This window comes from Bos indicus, chromosome 5 (genome assembly GCF_029378745.1).
Source record: "Bos indicus isolate NIAB-ARS_2022 breed Sahiwal x Tharparkar chromosome 5, NIAB-ARS_B.indTharparkar_mat_pri_1.0, whole genome shotgun sequence".
NCBI classification, from domain to species: domain Eukaryota; kingdom Metazoa; phylum Chordata; class Mammalia; order Artiodactyla; family Bovidae; genus Bos; species Bos indicus.
The window spans coordinates 95,186,495-95,203,446 of record NC_091764.1 but is presented as its reverse complement, the minus strand read 5'-3'; the positions used below and the strand labels follow the sequence as shown (position 1 = coordinate 95,203,446).

At 41.7% G+C, this 16,952-nt stretch overlaps 1 protein-coding gene across 1 annotated transcript in view; it reads right to left on the bottom strand.

The window, feature by feature from the left end:
• GUCY2C (guanylate cyclase 2C) overlaps positions 1-16,952 on the bottom strand; it is a 68,123-nt gene that overhangs the window by 8,376 nt on the left and 42,795 nt on the right. The window contains exons 17-22 of the mRNA XM_019961517.2: positions 15,723-15,855; positions 12,680-12,817; positions 11,309-11,397; positions 7,195-7,286; positions 2,592-2,750; positions 706-898 (exon numbers count right to left, since the gene is read on the bottom strand). Coding sequence (XP_019817076.2) covers positions 706-898; positions 2,592-2,750; positions 7,195-7,286; positions 11,309-11,397; positions 12,680-12,817; positions 15,723-15,855 — 804 coding nt within the window. The remainder of the gene's footprint in view (positions 1-705; positions 899-2,591; positions 2,751-7,194; positions 7,287-11,308; positions 11,398-12,679; positions 12,818-15,722; positions 15,856-16,952) is intronic.

Here is a 16,952-nt window from a genome sequence, read left to right as displayed (position 1 = left end):
TCTGAACACTTTTCCTGTAATAGGAAGTAGACTTATATTAACATTATTCTTTGATATTCTCCCTTTTAATTTCATTTTCATAATCATATGCATGGTTCAAACGTGTTGGTTAGTTAATTTCTTCTTTCTCAATATCTCTAAAATGCATAATCACTTTCTATTCGACCGGAACTCTTGTTAGTAAGACTTTCTGATCTACACAGGGTGAGAATTTCAACTTCTGACCACTCTTACTCTCCCACTTCACTTGTCGCTCAGACTCAACCACTAATTTACTAACTCTTAAATGACAAAGGAAAAGACCTGAGTAAAGTCAGCTCTCTGAATCTATAGGTTCCACACTGTGGATTCAATGAACCATGATACAAAAATATTTAAACAAAACTGTCGAAAGTTCCAAAAAGTAAAACTTGAATTTGCCACAACTCCAGCAACTATTTTACTTAGCCTTTACATTGTATTAGGTATTATAAGTAATCTAGAAATGATTTAAGAGTACATGGGTATGTAGGTTCTATACAAATACTGTATTTTACACCAAGGACTTGAGCACCTGGGGATTTGGGGATCCATGACAATCCTGGAAGCATCCTGAGGCAGAGGTGGTAGGGGCAGCGAAGGAGAACTGTAGTAACAGAAACAGCCAATTCTGGCTCTGCTGACCTGGGCCAAACCATCATTCAGCCGGTTAGGTGGAGCGGTTACCTTGTACACGTCGTGGTGGTCCAGAATGTGGTCAAAGTTCTTGTAGATGTCATTGAGCATGTCCACCACTTCCATGGGGGTACTGTACTTACAGATGGTAGTGAACCCGACAATGTCACTGAAGTAGACAGTGACTTCCTCATAGAGCTCAGGCTCCACGAAGCCTTTCTCCTTCAGAGACTTGACCACCAGCCTGGATGAGGAAGGAAAAAACAGGGCCTTCAATTTCAGTAAATTCCTTCTTCCTCTACGGAAATCTTTGAGACAGTACTAACTGTTCACCAGGAATTCTAGAACTGAGGATTTCCAGTGAGTGGTGTGGCGAGGAACCAAAGACAGCTTGCAAATACCAAGTCTAGGAACATAGCACACACACAGAGCACATGTATGTGGCCTCAGATGAATAGGAGGTTCAGTATTAATTTAATACCTGATTATAACTCTAATAAAGGTGAGTGTTCAGTTGTTCAGTCATGTCTGACTCTACGCGACCCCATGGACTGCAGCCTGCCAGGCTCCTCTGTCCATGGAGTTTTCCAGGCAAGAATACTGGAGTGAGTTGCCATTTCCTCCTCTAGGGGATCTTCCCCACCCAGGGATTGAATCCGGTCTCCCACATTGCAGGTGGATTCTTTACCATCTGAGCCACCAGGGAAGCCTTCCTCCACTAAAGATGGCTCTTATTTTATTTTTAATTAGTTTTTACGGGAGCATAGTTGCTTTATTAATAAATATAATGTGTTAGCTTCTACTGTATAGCAAAGTGAATCAGCTGTACATATATGTATATCCCCTCCACTTTGGACTTCCTTCCAGTTTAGGTCACCACAGAGCAGTAAATAGAGTTCCCTGTGCTATTCAGTCGATTCTCAGTAGTTACCTATTTTATGTGTGTGTGTACATGTTAGTCGTTAAGTTGTGTCCGACTCTTCTGTGACACAGTGGACTGCAGCCCAACAAGCTCTTCTGTCCATGGGATTTCACAAGGAGGAATACTGGAGTCAGTAGCAATTCCCTTCCCTAGGGGATCTTCCCAGTGCAGGGACCAAACCTGGGTCTCCTGCATTGCAGGCAGATTCTTTACCGTCTGAATCACCAGGGAAGCCCCAGCATCTATTTTATACATCATTGTATCAACAGTGCGAATCTGCCAATCCCAATCTCCCTATTTCTCCCACCCACCCCTTTCCCACTCGCTGTCCATACATTTGTTTTCTATATCTTTGTCTCTCTTTCTGCTTTGCAAATAAGCTCATCTATATCATTTCTTGTAATAGGGCCTCTACTATGAGGCTGAAAGAAGATGGCAAAGAAATTAATGCTTTAATTTTCATTTTTATATGAAGGAGAGACAGTGACTGGCCTAAGGTCTCAGACTCAGTAACAGTGGCCAACAGGTATTGGAACATAGGTGACTCTAACTCTGCCATCCACGCTCCTTCCATGGCGCTGGAAAACAATCTCTTTCTTTTAGCAATTTAGACAGTGCAAACCAGGACAAAGCTTAGGAAGAACGTGCATCTTTAAACACAATGATCTGATGAAGAAAATGCAAAAGGGAACAATCCTATATAAATGTAGAGAAGGGACTTCCCTGGCAGTCCAGTAACTAAGACTCTGCACTCCCAATGCAGGGGACCCAGGTTCAATCCCTGCTCTGGGAACTAGATGTCACATGCCCTAACTAAAATTTCACATGCTGCAAATAAAGATCCCCTGTGCCGCAACTAAGATCCAGCACAGCCAAATAAATACATAAAAATAAATAAAGTAAGAAAAGTACAGAGAAAACCAATGCTAGACAAATATGCTTTGGCTTTCCGCCTTAAGGGCTGAGGCACAACCTGGAGTCCTGTATAGTCACATCCGTAGAAGGACTTCCTTACCTTGGGAGCAACATGAAATTAAGTTGGTCAGCCCTGTCCCTCTCTGCTTTGTACAGCTGTGTCCTTTCCTCCACCAGATGTTCCAGGTTCCGGGAATACAGCTGTAGACGTCGGATCAAGGTATCCATGTAACTTTCATTTTTTTGGTCATGGAAAAGGCTGTATGTAGAAACAGATAAAGAGCTCTCCATATTATTAAGAAAACATAAATATTTATTAAAGCAATAGGCAGACATTATGAACAGGTAATTAAATAAAGAATAAAAATGGCCAACAAATATGGCAAAAAAATTTAATCTCAGGAAGGATCAAAGAAATAGAAAAGACATTAAAAAAAAGAAAAACAAATGTTAGCACAATGGCAATCAATGTAAGATGGAGGAAAAAATACATTATAGTCTTCCTGGCGGAAATACAGCAAAATGCGTCATAAATCTTAGGAATGCTTATGTGGACCAGCCTCTCAATTCTACTTAGAATTATTCAAAGGAAACTATCACGAATGTGCTGAAAGTGAACTATAAAGAAAGTAGCAGTTATTCCTCACAAACAATCATTTAAAAATTACCCTAAATGTGTAACAAAAAGTAATCAAATTATTATGAAATGATGGACTATCAAATACAAATTAAAATCGCAAAGTACACAGAAAGATACTTCCTTTACATTATTTAAGTGAAAAAAGCCAGTTTATGTAACAGCAAACATTACCATCTCATTTTTAATTTTTGAAAACTGGTCATTACCTGTTGAAAAATAGGTGATGTTTTTACTTTCTTGTTTGCTTATTCATATCTTTTAAAGTTTTAATAAGGAACAACTTGCAATAAAAGGAAATATAAGAAAAGAACCTCGTATGGCAGAAATCATCACAATATTATAGAGCAATTTTCCTTCAGTTAAAAAATAAATTAAAAAAGGAAAGAACCAAGTAAAGTAAATCTGAGCCTTTTATTATCCCTCAGAATAGAGAGTCAGGGTCCTAAAGCAAAAGCCCTAATAAGTCTATTTTGTTAGATTGAGATGACTTAGATGAGATGCCAGCTCTTCGTGACCCTGTGACCCGCCTGGGTGCAGACCCCAGTTGGAAATTACAACTGTTGTGAGAACTGGAGACAATGTTCATGACACAACCCAAGGGATGAATAAATTCTACTGTTTCATCATCATAACAACAATTAAACTTGCCATTTCTGTGCTCAAAAAGACAGACTATGTTGTAATCCCCTTGGTATGGGGTGGGATGTTTGTTAAAAGTTTAATACATTTCCTACTATGTCGTTAAAAAAAAAAAAAAAACCCAAACAGGAAATTAACATGTGGACTTCCCTCGAAGCTCAGTCAGTAAAGAATCAACCTGCAATGCAGGACACCCAAGATTGATTCCTGGGTCAGGAAGATCCCCTGGAGAAGGAAATGGCAACCCACTCTGGTATTCTTGCCTGGAGAATCCCATGGACAGAGGAGCCTGGAGGGCTACAGTCCATGGGGCTGCAGGAATTGGGCACAGCTGAGCGACTAAAGCACCACCACCACCACAGTATTATTAGTTAATGTATAGATTTTGTTCAAATTTCACAAAATTTTATGCTAGTATCCATTATTTGTTTTTATACCTTATTCAAGATTTCACATTGTATTTAGCTGCACTGAGCAGCTTCAGCAGCATGCAACAAATTCTGGTAAATTCTCTCTTGTTTTTATTCTAAGTATTCTCTAATTTTCCTTGTTATACCTTCTTAGATACACCCATCATTTAAAAGTGGACATTTAATTTCCAAATACATGGGGTTTTTAAAATATCTTTGATTTTCATTTCTCATTTAAATGATTTCTTCTCTGCAATCACTGTGTTTTTTCATTTTTCTGACTTTATTGAGGCTTTCGATGGCTATGTCTCTCTTGGTAAATGCCACATTTGGACTTGAAAATATGTGGGTATCTTCAAGTATCTTTTGATATTGATTTCTAACATAATTTCACAATGATAAGGAAACATACTTTGTATGATTTCAATATTAGATCATGAAAGGAGAAGGCAATGGCACCCCACTCCAGTACTCTTGCCTAGAGAGTCCCATGGATGGAGGAGCCTGGTGGGCTGCAGTTCACAGGGTCTCAAAGAGTCGGACACGACTGAGCGACTTCACTTTCACTTTTCACTTTCATGCATTGGAGAAGGAAATGGCAACTCACTCCAGTGTTCTTGCCTGGAGAATCCCAGGAACAGAGGAGCCTGGTGGGCTGCCATCTATGGGGTCACACAGAGTCAGACACGACTGAAGCGACTTATCAGCAGCAGCAGCAGACCATGAAATGTTTGCACCTTGTTTTATGTCCCTGGATATGTTCCAGAGACTCCTAGTTTATAGTCTATGGGAACCTGAAAAGAATTTGTATCCTACTGTTGTATGAAAATTGTATAAATCTTAATTGTATTGAATTGGTTCATGGTGCTTTTCAGGTCTACTATATCCTTCTACTTTTCTGTATGTTCATTCTATTAACTTTTGAGAGTTTGACATTGAAACTCCAACTAAAAATCTTAATTTATCTGCTTAAAAAATAATTGTACTATATAGTGGAACTATATGTAACTTTGTTTTGTATTTTCCAAGTCTCCTGTAAATGTGTTATCATACTTTCATAATTTAAAAAAATAAAAAAGAAAGAGAAAAAAATCATACATTTCTGAGTTCTATCACAGACCTGTTACAACTGGAAACTGCTAGCTTTGGGAAGAAGAGAAATTTTTAACAAGGTCCCCAGGAAATTCTCACCAGAAAACATAAAGAAATCTAGCTGGGTAGAAAGAATGAGGGAGCAGGTGGAAAGGATGAAGATGGATAATCTGATTTCATGATGAATTGATTCAATTAAAACAGTTTCCTCAACCTTGGCTGTGTATTTTAATCACCTGAGGAGCTTATTTAAACTCCTGATGACACCCTGCACCCAGATCAATTACATCAGACTCTCTCGGGTAGGACTTCAGCATCACTAGTTTGCAAAAATCCCCAGGTGATTTCAATGTGCAGCCAAGTAGAGAACCACCACATTAAAGGCTAAATACCAGGGGCCTAGTTTTATCTTCATGAGCTCACATTTCATCTGTCACATATACAGTTTCATCTGCTCTTAGTAATAGATCTGGGAAGGAATGAAAAAGGGCAAGATTGAAATCATTTATTATTTCCTGCTCTTTTCCCACATTGGCTGGTTTAGATCAAGCAATCAGTGGCCACACTTTCATTATCTTCACTCTACCCCAGAGGTCCCCAACATTTTTGGCACCAGGGACTGGTTTCATGGAAGATAACTTTTCCATGGACTGGGCGGGGATGGGGGTGGGGGAGGGTATGGTTTCGAGATGATTCAACAACGGTACATTTACTGTGCACTATATTTCTATTTCGGAGAAGGCAATGGCACCTCCGTCCATGGGAAAATCCCATGGACAGAGGAGCCTGGTGGGCTGCAATCCATGGGGTCTCGAAGAGTCGGGCACAACTGAGCAACTTCACTTTCACTTTTCATTTTCCTGCATTGGAGAAGGAAATAGCAACCCACTCCAGTGTTCTTGCCTGGAGAATCCCAGGGACGGGGGAGCCTAGTGGGCTGCCGTCTATGGGGTCACCCAGACTCGGACACGACTGAAGCAACTTAGCAGCATATTTCTATTTTGTGGCAATCTCAGGATACTCTGCCCTGACTTTAGGGTTAGGGTTCACACTTCTATGAGAATTGAATGCTGCTGCGGATTTGAAAGGAGGCAGAACTTGGGTGGTAACGTGAGCAAGGAGGAACGGCTGATGAAGCTTTGCTAGCTGCCCCCCAACCCTGCCTCACCTCCTGCTGTGTGGCCTGGTGTGGGGGGTTTGGGACCACTACTCCACCCCATCTTAGTCCTGGGCTTTATTTAGCCTCACTAAGTGTCTGAGTCCTCGACTTAACGAAACTACAGAAAGAGCTAGAAGGAACTGCAGGAATCATCTACAGAAAATTCATTCCAATTTTACGAGCAACAAAATTGGTAACCATAACTAGCTATTATTAGATCCTAGCCTAGAAACTGGATCTCCGAGAGCTATTTTTCTCACTCTGCATTGTATCTACCTCCAAACATGGGAAATCTAAAATTCAATCTTACTGGGTAACTGTATGTTACTTTTCTCTTGATCCTGAATTATACTCTGATTTAGCCAAAGTTCATGATCTTACGATTTTTAAAACTCTAAGGAACTTGCTGATGTTAAGAATTATCCAGGGGTTTTAAGATCCTCAGGATTCTCCTAGACTTCTAAATCCTAATTACCTGCAGAAGAGTACAGGAACTATATTTTTTTAACAGATATGATCAGTCAGAATCTATTTTCTAATCAGGCTCGTTTTGCCCTTGAACACAGTACTTAGCTTTTCAAATTGATTATTTCTCGAAAAAATGGTCTGTTCATCTCCATATCATTTTAATTTTTTGGAGTCAGGTATTATAGTCTGTGATTTTTCATTAGAAAAGGCATTCTCATACTTAGCTACCACTGAATGTCAACTATTATTAGAAAAAACTGAAGTTAGTGGGGAAAAGTAAAAATGTCCGCCATACCCAAATATCTTGGCCAGCGTATTCTCAATTTTCTTGAAATCTGGCCTCTTTTCTGGATCTTCCTCCCAGCAGCTTTTGACAAGTAGATAGACCTGGAAGAAAGAAGAGAACAAATTGAAGTAACTCAGCAAAAGACAAATGCCATATGGTGTCACTCATATGTGAAGTCTAAAATATGACACAATGAACCTATCTATGAAAGAGGAAGACTCACGGGCTTAGAGGACACAGCTGTGGTTGCCAAAGGAGCAGGGAGAGGGAAGGACTGGGAGTGTGGGGTTGGTAGATGCAAACTATTACCTTTAAAACAGATAAAAACAAGGTCTTATATAGATAGCAGAGGGAACTATAGCCAATCCCCTTGGGATAAACTATAATAGAAAAGAATATGAAAAAGAATGTATAAATGAGTCATTTTGTTGTACAGCAGAGATTGGCACAAGATTGCAGATCAGCTGTACTTCAAATAAGTAAATAAGAGGTGGATTAGCTTAGAGGGTGGTATCCTATACTATTCTGTTCCGTGATGTAAGCAACTGAAGCAGGGAATATTTTTAAAACATCTCAACTCTCACGAGTATGAAATGGCCCAGTTCCCTGCGGTCATCATTGCCTACACTACTTGGCCACACCCTTTCTTTCCATACTAGGCTAAGGAAAAACGGCAATATTGATTTGGAGGAGGTGGGATGGGAGAGACAAAACGCCTTACAGACATTTGCGGGGTTTGTGCTGGGGACGGGGATAAATAGCTGGGCTTGGTGAGTAGGAGGCGACTCTAAAATGAGAGTGAAGCTCTATGACATTAGTTTTCAACTGTGCCTGACCGTGGGGTTGTCTGGGGAGCATTCACAAAATTTCTTAGGACTTCAGGAGCTTCTGAATTAATTGGTTTGTGAAGGGACCTTTTAGGGTTCTCAGATATAGCAAAAAAAAAAAAAAAAAAAGTTTAACAGGACACCCAGCTAAACTTGAATTTCAGATTTAAAAAATTAATAATTTTCTTAGCACAAGTATGTCCCAGGTATGACATGGGCAGAGGACATTAATGTATGTACGTTTGTAAGTTTCCCAGCTGCAGTGAAGAGAAACGAGGAAGGGGGGTGGCGGGGGTGGGGAGGTGGGGATGGGAGGTGGGAGGATGGGAGGGATGGGAGGGTGTGTGTGGGAGGGATGGGAGGGTGTGTGTGGGAGGGATGGGAGGGTGTGTGTGGGAGGGATGGGAGGGTGTGTGTGGGAGGGATGAGAGGGTGTGTGTGGGAGGGATGGGAGGGTGTGTGTTGGGGGGATGGGTACAGAGGAAGAGGGAAAGGACAGGAAGCCCATGGAACCGTCATCTCATTTGATACCGCTTCTTTGCAGCTTTTGTGCAATCAAAAAGCATGCTGAAGACCATTTGCTTTAAGTTTGTTCTTCACTCTGAACACAAACAGGATCACAAATGGTACTAGATGCAGTCCCTGTCTGCATTCTTTTGCTTTACCGAAGAGTCCCCAGGGAAGGAGAGGACCACGGTATAGAACTGTAGTTGTCCGTATTCACCACTAGGTGGTACCCCTGCCTGGGAAAAAGATCCGCTGGCTGACTGCCTTAGAGGAAGGGACAAAAGCGCCGACAAGGGAGCTGATACAGCGTGCATGCGTGCCCAGTTGCTTCAGTCGTGTCCGACTCTGCAATCCCATGGACCGTAGCCCAGGCTCCTCGGTCAACAGCACATGCTCTTTAGGCCAAGTCTTGGAGTTTCAGACCTGTATTCTATTGGAACCAGCTACTAGAAAACGGAATCGAATTCCTCATTTCCAATTCCAGAACCATCCAGTCGCACGAGTCAATGGACAAGGAGGCAGCTTTGGTGAAAGCTGTTTTAAACATGAGGATATACTCAGACTAGAAAAGAGGGTTTGAGAGGAGAGATGCTGATGTGCGGAGAGGAATTCCAGGATCCAGAAAAGCAGCAGGAAGGGAAGGGATGAGGAGAAGGCAAGATAGGAGTGGGTGTAGCTCAGAACACCTTGGGGTACAACCTGCCTTTCATGTTGAAAAAACAGAAAGAAATAAAAAAGGCCCGTTCATGCTCAGTAGACTCTGACCATAAACCTCATCTAGCAGGTCACTTGCAAACTGAAACAAAATGTTTTTATCTTTATCCTGCAAGGAACAAAAGTTTTTAAAAATTTCTTTAACAACCATAAATATTTAACATTTACTTACCATATGCTGGATTATAAAAGCTCAGATAAAATTCTAATGAAAAAATTAGAAATTTTTTCCCCCACAAGCCTTAAAGGCCTTTGTGAGGGATTATAAAACAAGCAAATACAGAACATCTCCATTTTCTTTGGAGGAAGGATAGAAAGAGTGAATGTACATTTCTTTATTGTTTCTAGATATTGACATATTTATTTTATAATCAGGAGGTAGTTTTATAAGCCTAATAACTGTATCACACAGACATCTGCTCTTCTAGCTCCTAAATACGGAGAACGTGATGTGTGCTGGAGGAGCTCTTTTGTGAGTTGGGAGGATGACAGGCTGATAATGGCTCCCAAGGATGTGTCCCAACCCCTGGAACCAGTGAATGCTACCTTACTTGGAAAAAGTAAGTCTTTAATCACACCTGCAAAAACCTGTCTTTGCAGGTGTGATTAAGGATCTTGCAATGGGAAGATAATTCTGGATTATCCTTTTAAATAAAGTTTTTTTAAAAACCCAAGATTCCTTAGAAAACTGGAAATAGAACTGCCTTATGACCCAGCAATCCCACTGCTGGGCATACACACTGAGGAAACCAGAATTGAAAGAGACACGTGTACCCCAATGTTTATCACAGCACTGTTTATAATAGCCAGGACATGGAAGCAACCTAGATGTCCATCAGCAGATGAATGGATAAGAAAGCTGTGGTACATATACACAATGGAGTATTATTCAACCATTAAAAAGAATACATTTGAATCAGTTCTAATGAGGTGGATGAAACTGGAGCCTATTATACAAAGTGAAGTAAGCCAGTAAGAAAAAAACCAATACAGTATACTAATGCATATATATGTAATTTAGAAAGATGGTAACGATAACCCTGTATGTGTGACAGCAAAAGAGACACAGATGTATAGAACAGTCTTTTGGACGCTGGGAGAGGATGATTTGGGAGAATGGCATTGAAACATGTATAATATCATATAAGAAATGAATCACCAGTCCAGGTTCGATGCAGGATACAGGATGCTTGGGGCTGGCGCACTGGGATGACCCAGAGGGATGGTACGGGGAGGGAGGTGGGAGGGGGGTTCAGGATGGGGAACATGTGTACACCCGTGGTGGATTCATGTTGATGTATGGCAAAACCAATACAATATTGAAAGTAATTAGCCTCCAATTAAAATAAATTTAAATTAAAAAAATAAAAATTCAATTTTATTTTTTTAAACCTTTTTGGCTACATGGTATGTGGTATCTTAGTTCCCTGAGAAGGGACTGAACCATGCCTCCTGCATTGGAAGTACGTAGTCTTAAACACTGAACCACCAGGGAAGTCCCTGGACTGAAACTTCAGTACTTTGGCCACCTGATGTGAAGAGCCGGCTCATCGGAAAAGACTCTGATTCTGGAACAGATTGAAGACAAAAGGAGAAGAGCGTGGCAGAGGATGAGATGGTTAGATCGCATCACTGACTCAATGGCCATGAATGAGTTTCAGCAAACTTTGGGAGACAGTAGTGAAGGACAGGGAAGCCTGGAGTCCTGCAGTCCATGGGGTCACAAAGAACTGGACACGACTTAGCAACTAAATGAGAGCAACAGTCACATGTATCCTCATATAGGAGAGAAGTAGAAGGAGATTAGACAGAAATGGAGAATGTGGCCTGGAGGCAGAGATTAGAGTGTTGTGGCCACAAGCCAAGGCATGTCAAGAGCCACCAGAAGCTCCTGGGAGAAGTGAGGAATGGATTCTCCTATAGAGCCTCTGGAGGAGGCATGGCCTCTGACAACTCATTTCAGACTTTTGGCCTGCAGAACTATAAGTGGATACATTTCCTTGGTGTTCATCCACCGAGTCTGTGCTCCTTTGCTGCTGCAACCCCAAAGAAACTCATGTGGGAGACATACTCACTTCCAGCTCTTTTTCCTCTGCTGTTTCCAGGAACAGATCGGGGCGGAAGGGTTTCACTCCATTGCAATTCTCCACTCTGAAAATCTTCTCTGATGGGACGAGAACCATTAGAATTACAAGAAAGAATGCAGTGTGAAGAAATTTAGGCAGCAGCCTTCAGACTGAATGGGTTCCCAGACCTGGATGGGGAGCCAGTGGGAGTGTGGCAGAGCCTAGGCTGGCACTCAACAAACAGATGTGAATGAATGGATGAGCCACCAGGGGAAGGGGGCTTAGGCCCTCTTACACCCAGGGAGTACTTCAATTAAAGCTACAGACCTTTTAAAACTTAACTCAAAGACCACTGTCTTAGGGAGGTTTCCTCTGACCGAGATGCTAGCCTGTCCTCCCTACACCCTTCAGCTATCTTCATCCTCCATACTGGTAAGAGCTGGTGCACAGTAAGTACTCAGTGAATCGAGAATTGGATAAATGGAATGAAACATTTCCCCCTAACAAGGACCTACTGTATAGCACAGAGAACTCTGCTCAACGTTATGTGGCAGCCTGGATGGGAGGGGAGTCTGGGAGAGAATGGATACATGTATGTGGATGGCTTAGTCACTTCGCTGTCCACCTAAAACTATCACAACATTGTTAATCGGCTATACTCCAATACAAAATACAAAGTTTAAAAAAAGAATAGTCAAGTTTAATATTCCATGGGGAGTCAGTATAATCTCCAAATCAAAATTTAATAATTAAAAAAAGAACAGTCAAGTTTAATATTCCATGGGGAGTCAGTATAATCTCCAAATCAACTTTCTAGAATTTGATAAACTATGCTACCCCCCAACACACACACACACATACATATACACATGAGATGGATAGCATCACGGACTCAATGGACATGAACTTGAGCAAACTCTGGGAGACAGTGGAGGATGGGGAGAGCTCGGCATGCTGCAGTCCACGGGGGTCACAGAGTTAGACACGATAGCGACTGAACAACAGCAACAAACCCCCCAACATACACACAAGAGGACATGTGACAAAACTACTATAGATACTCTCTTAGTAAGACCTCAAGGATGTATGCGGTCCTGTTAGTGATCTAGTTCAGGTGTTAAAGACGCATATCTCTTAACGGAATCAGAGGGAAAGCAGGAAATTTTAAGGCCCAGCCCTTTAACTCAGTATTGCTGAGTGGTGGCGGCTGGCAGTAGGGTGTTGTCCTGTGCTTTTCAGAGCCCTCTGACATTCATACCGTCACTGAATCCCTCCAACCACCCTGTGCAGTGTGGAGCGCGGGAGTGACACTGCTCTCGCTGACAAGGGGACTGAGACGTGGTCACAGAATTCCTGCTGGCTCCCAGAGAAGGTCCTCACCTTTCTGGTCCCGACAGCTGAGCGTGTAGAAGGTTTCTCTTCGCTGGATGATCTCCTGGGCAATGATGCCGTAGCTGTACACGTCTCCTTTCTGCGAAACGCTGGCTACTCGGAGATGCTCTGGGGCCGTCCACAAGTCTGTGGGTTCAGCATTGAGACTTTGACTTTAAGGGGTTGAGTAGCCCAGAGATCCCCGACGCGCTTTTAAGTCCCTCCACCACACTAATGCTGGTGATGGGGGCAGAATACACACTTGCCTTCCAAGCTAACTAGGTAATGCCAGGATCTGGGTGAGGAAACATGGAATGCCTTCCCTAAAACTGCCTGGGTCATAGTCCTGAAAACCCTCAAGGTCTACCTAGAACAGCACCTAGGGTTCAGGGAGTGCTCAGTAAATATTTGTGGGGTGAATTCAGTAGAATGTAAGAGGCCGAGGATTCAATAGTTTATGGAACATGCAGCATAAAACTATGAAAGCCTTTGTAAATATTTTAAAATTATATATTTAATGTAATATAAAACATTGTGTGCATGCTCAGTCACTCAGTCATATCTGACTCTTTGTGACGCCATGGACTGCTGCCCACCAGGCTCCTCTGTCCACGGGCTCTCCCAGGCAAGAATACCGGCGTGAGTTGCCATTTCCTTGTCCAGGGGATCTTCCTGACCCAGAAATCAAACCCAGGTCTCTTGCACTGCAGGCAGATTCTTTATCACTAAGCCACCTGGGAAGCCCATATAAAACACTGCTGCTGCTGCTGCTGCTGCTAAGTCGCTTCAGTCGTGTCCGACTCTGTGCGACCCCATAGATGGCAGCCCACCAGGCTCCCCCGTCCCTGGGATTCTCCAGGCAAGAACACTGGAGTGGGTTGCCATTTCCTTCTCCAATGCGTGAAAGTGAAGTCACTCAGTCGTGTCCAACTCTTAGCGACCCCATGGACTGCAGCCCACCAGGCTCCTCCATCCATGGGGTTTTCCAGGCAAGAGTACTGGAGTGGGGTGCCATTGCCTTCTCCATATAAAACACTACATATATATAAATATTTAATAAATATATACTTACAAATTTTATGTAATATAAAACATGTTTCTTTTAGTAAATATAAATGTATTTACTATATATATGTTTGGTGGTGGTGGCTTAGTCCCTAAGTCACGTCTGACCCTTTTGCAATGTAGTGGACTGTAGCCCACCAGGCTCCTCTGTCCATGGGATTCTCCAGCCAAGAATACTGGAGTGGGTAGCCATTCCCTTCTTCAGGGGATTGAACCCCTCCTGCATTGCAGGTGAATTCTTTACTGACTGAGCCACCAGGGGATCGCCATATATGTATAGTTACTAAAAGGAAATAATGGGCTTTCCAGGTAGCTCAGATGGTAACAAATCTGCCTGCAGTGCAGGAGACACGGGCTCAATCCCTGGGTAGGAAAGATCCCCTGGAGAAGTGAATGGCAACCCACAACAGTATTTTTACTAAAAGAAAATAAAGACAGCACACTTAAACAGAGAGACAGTCACTGATAGTTTCCAGATGTGATACAGTAGCAGCCACGAGGTCAGCTATTACACAGATGCGCTTTCTTTGGTTTCTGTGGTATTCTTTTTTAAAAAAAGCATCGGTTTACTCACATTTTGCTAGCATGCAAGCTATTACTAGTGCTTTGCATCAAGTTTATTTCAAGAGTGAAGCACTCCTGTGTCTGGCTCTTACAGCCACTTGGGTTTGGGACCCCCCATTACATATCTTATTTTTAATAATGGGGGCATACAATTAATTATTCTCCAACATCCCTTGGGAGTTTTCCAGGATCACCTAGCTCCCTGTAGACTTCTTAAGATTTCTACCTTAAGCAGTTTCAATTAAATAAATCAACAGATTCGTGTGTTTAGGTATAGTGAGATGCTTATGATAAAGCACACTTTCCTCATTTGGCTTTCCATCCAAGTGTTCACTGCCTTTTCAGATTTATGTCTTGTGAATTGATGTGGCTTGTGATTCATTAAAAATGGATCCTAATGGTTGGGCTTGTAGGAGAGGGAAGTAAATTTACTTATGCTAAGATTTCAGGTAACCGACCCCACAGATAGGCTCATATAACTGGATGTTCAGGAGGGTAGGCTGGGATCTGCAAGTCATCTGATTTTGTGTCCTGGTGAGTCATTTCACGAAGGGGCTTTGCTCTCTCCACGATGAACCTGGGCACACGGCAGGTTCTCAGTAAGCACTAACCGGATTTAGTCCAATGTCTTAGCATCCCTGACATAGCTAAAGAAGTGGGTGCAGGATTGTAAGTTTTCGTCTATTATGGAAAACTAAAAGGAGTGCAAAAATAGGATTAGAGGTAGAATTTAGTTTTTGAGGAATTTAGTGGTATTTTGAGGCATATATGAGTCCTAGCCCTCTAAGGCTGTTAAACCCTGAGCTCTAATAAAGGACGGCAAACGTTCAACATGAAAAGCCCTTGATACTTTACAAATAGTTTTTTTTGACCCCCATCACCACTCCTGAAAGGGATAAATAAGAATATATTTTACCGATAAGACTTTTTTCTAAGCATCATCATTTCTTATCATTACCACAGATAAATGAATGATGTCTAGAATTTGGAAAGGGGTCTTCAGTCTTATACTCTATTTTTTTGGGCAATTCTCTTAGCCTCTCTGAACTTTAGTTCTGTCTTCTATAAAAGAGGACAAAATTGAACAATAAGGGGATTTCTGATGTCTCCTATGGCTCTAACTTTCTGTATTTTTCCACACAGTCCTGCCTCCACAAGCCAATAACTCCTTCATGATTTCTCCGTTAAATCAAGGGACACACAGATGAAGGAAACCCACAGAGGAGATCTGTTCAACTTGACAAGCACATGCTGAACACGAGAACGAGGTAATGCTGGGAAATGAGCCAGCTACTGCCTCTTACGGAAGTGTTTTTTCTGGTCAGTATCACCATTTCCTGAACACTTTACATGGACTTTTGCAAAAATTAAAAAAGAAAAGTGTTTAAGTGGGAAACTAGTGAAAATTTCATTCATGACAGACCTTTTCTTGGAGGCAAAATGGAATTGCAGCCAAAATCGGTGATCTTCACCACCATTCTACTGTCCACCACGCAGTTGGTCGATTTCAGACGGCCGTGGACTTCTGTCTTACTGGAGTGCAGATATGACATTCCCTGTAGTTTTTCAGATGACAGGAAAACAAAGAGATATGACATTGCTCAGCTGCTCTGTCCTTTTCAGGAAAGAGATGGCTTGGTGAAATCATTTCGACATGTGGACAGAATCACCGTCGAGTTTTAAATTTAACTCCATTAACTTTATAAAATACTGTTAAAGCCCTAATATTTGCCTAAGTACTGCATACAGTTTTGAAGGTCTAAAGACTCTGATTAAGTAGCTGCAGACAATATGAAGCAAAGATTGATCGTTTTTTTTTTTTTAAAGTGTTTTTGCTTACCACTTATTCAGTCTGTGACCTTGGGTATGTCTCTGGTTCTCTGCTACCTCAATATGAATATGAAAATAATATGAATAATAAGGCTTTGCCTTCCTGAAGGGAGAGGTTAGGTTAGATTATTTCTTAAAATCTAATTGCTTTCAATCTATTTTGAAACAATTTTTCATTCAGTTTTGAAAGAGGAAGTTCTTTTATGGCTGTTGTGTCTCCCCCTGGCGGCCAGAGGTGGTGGTACTGCAGACACTAGTGTTCAGCATTGGTCCTGGGAGTGAACTGAGGCAAATAACATATAGTATTACGTTTTCTTCCCCAACTGATTCCGATGCTATGTGTCTTTCAGATGATTTAAGACTGTATCAGATACCTCACTCCTGGGACTGGTTTTTCTTCATTGTTGAATGGGGCCCTAGTTACTGGTATCCACTTCCTTTTCATAGCATGTCTAGGAAATATACATGTCCAAATCTTTTATTACCTCATGCAAGACGAATGCCTGCCCTTATATTTTCTCTTACATTAAGGTGAAGATTCAGTTATCTTCCCTGAAACTTTATGTGATTTTTTTTTTTTTTTACTTCCAGCAAATCTATGAAAGTGTGTGCCTGCAACTCAGTGTAGAAAGAATTTAATAATAAAAATAATAAGTCAGTATATATATATTGAGTACTTGCTTGTCAGGCCTTATACAAAGCCCATGTGTTGTTTCGTAAAATCTTCCCAAAAACCCCATGACACAGGCACTCTTTCATTATCATTTTACAGATGAAGAAACCGACGCGATAGCTGGCTAGGTCTGTTTTCCAGATTTAACTT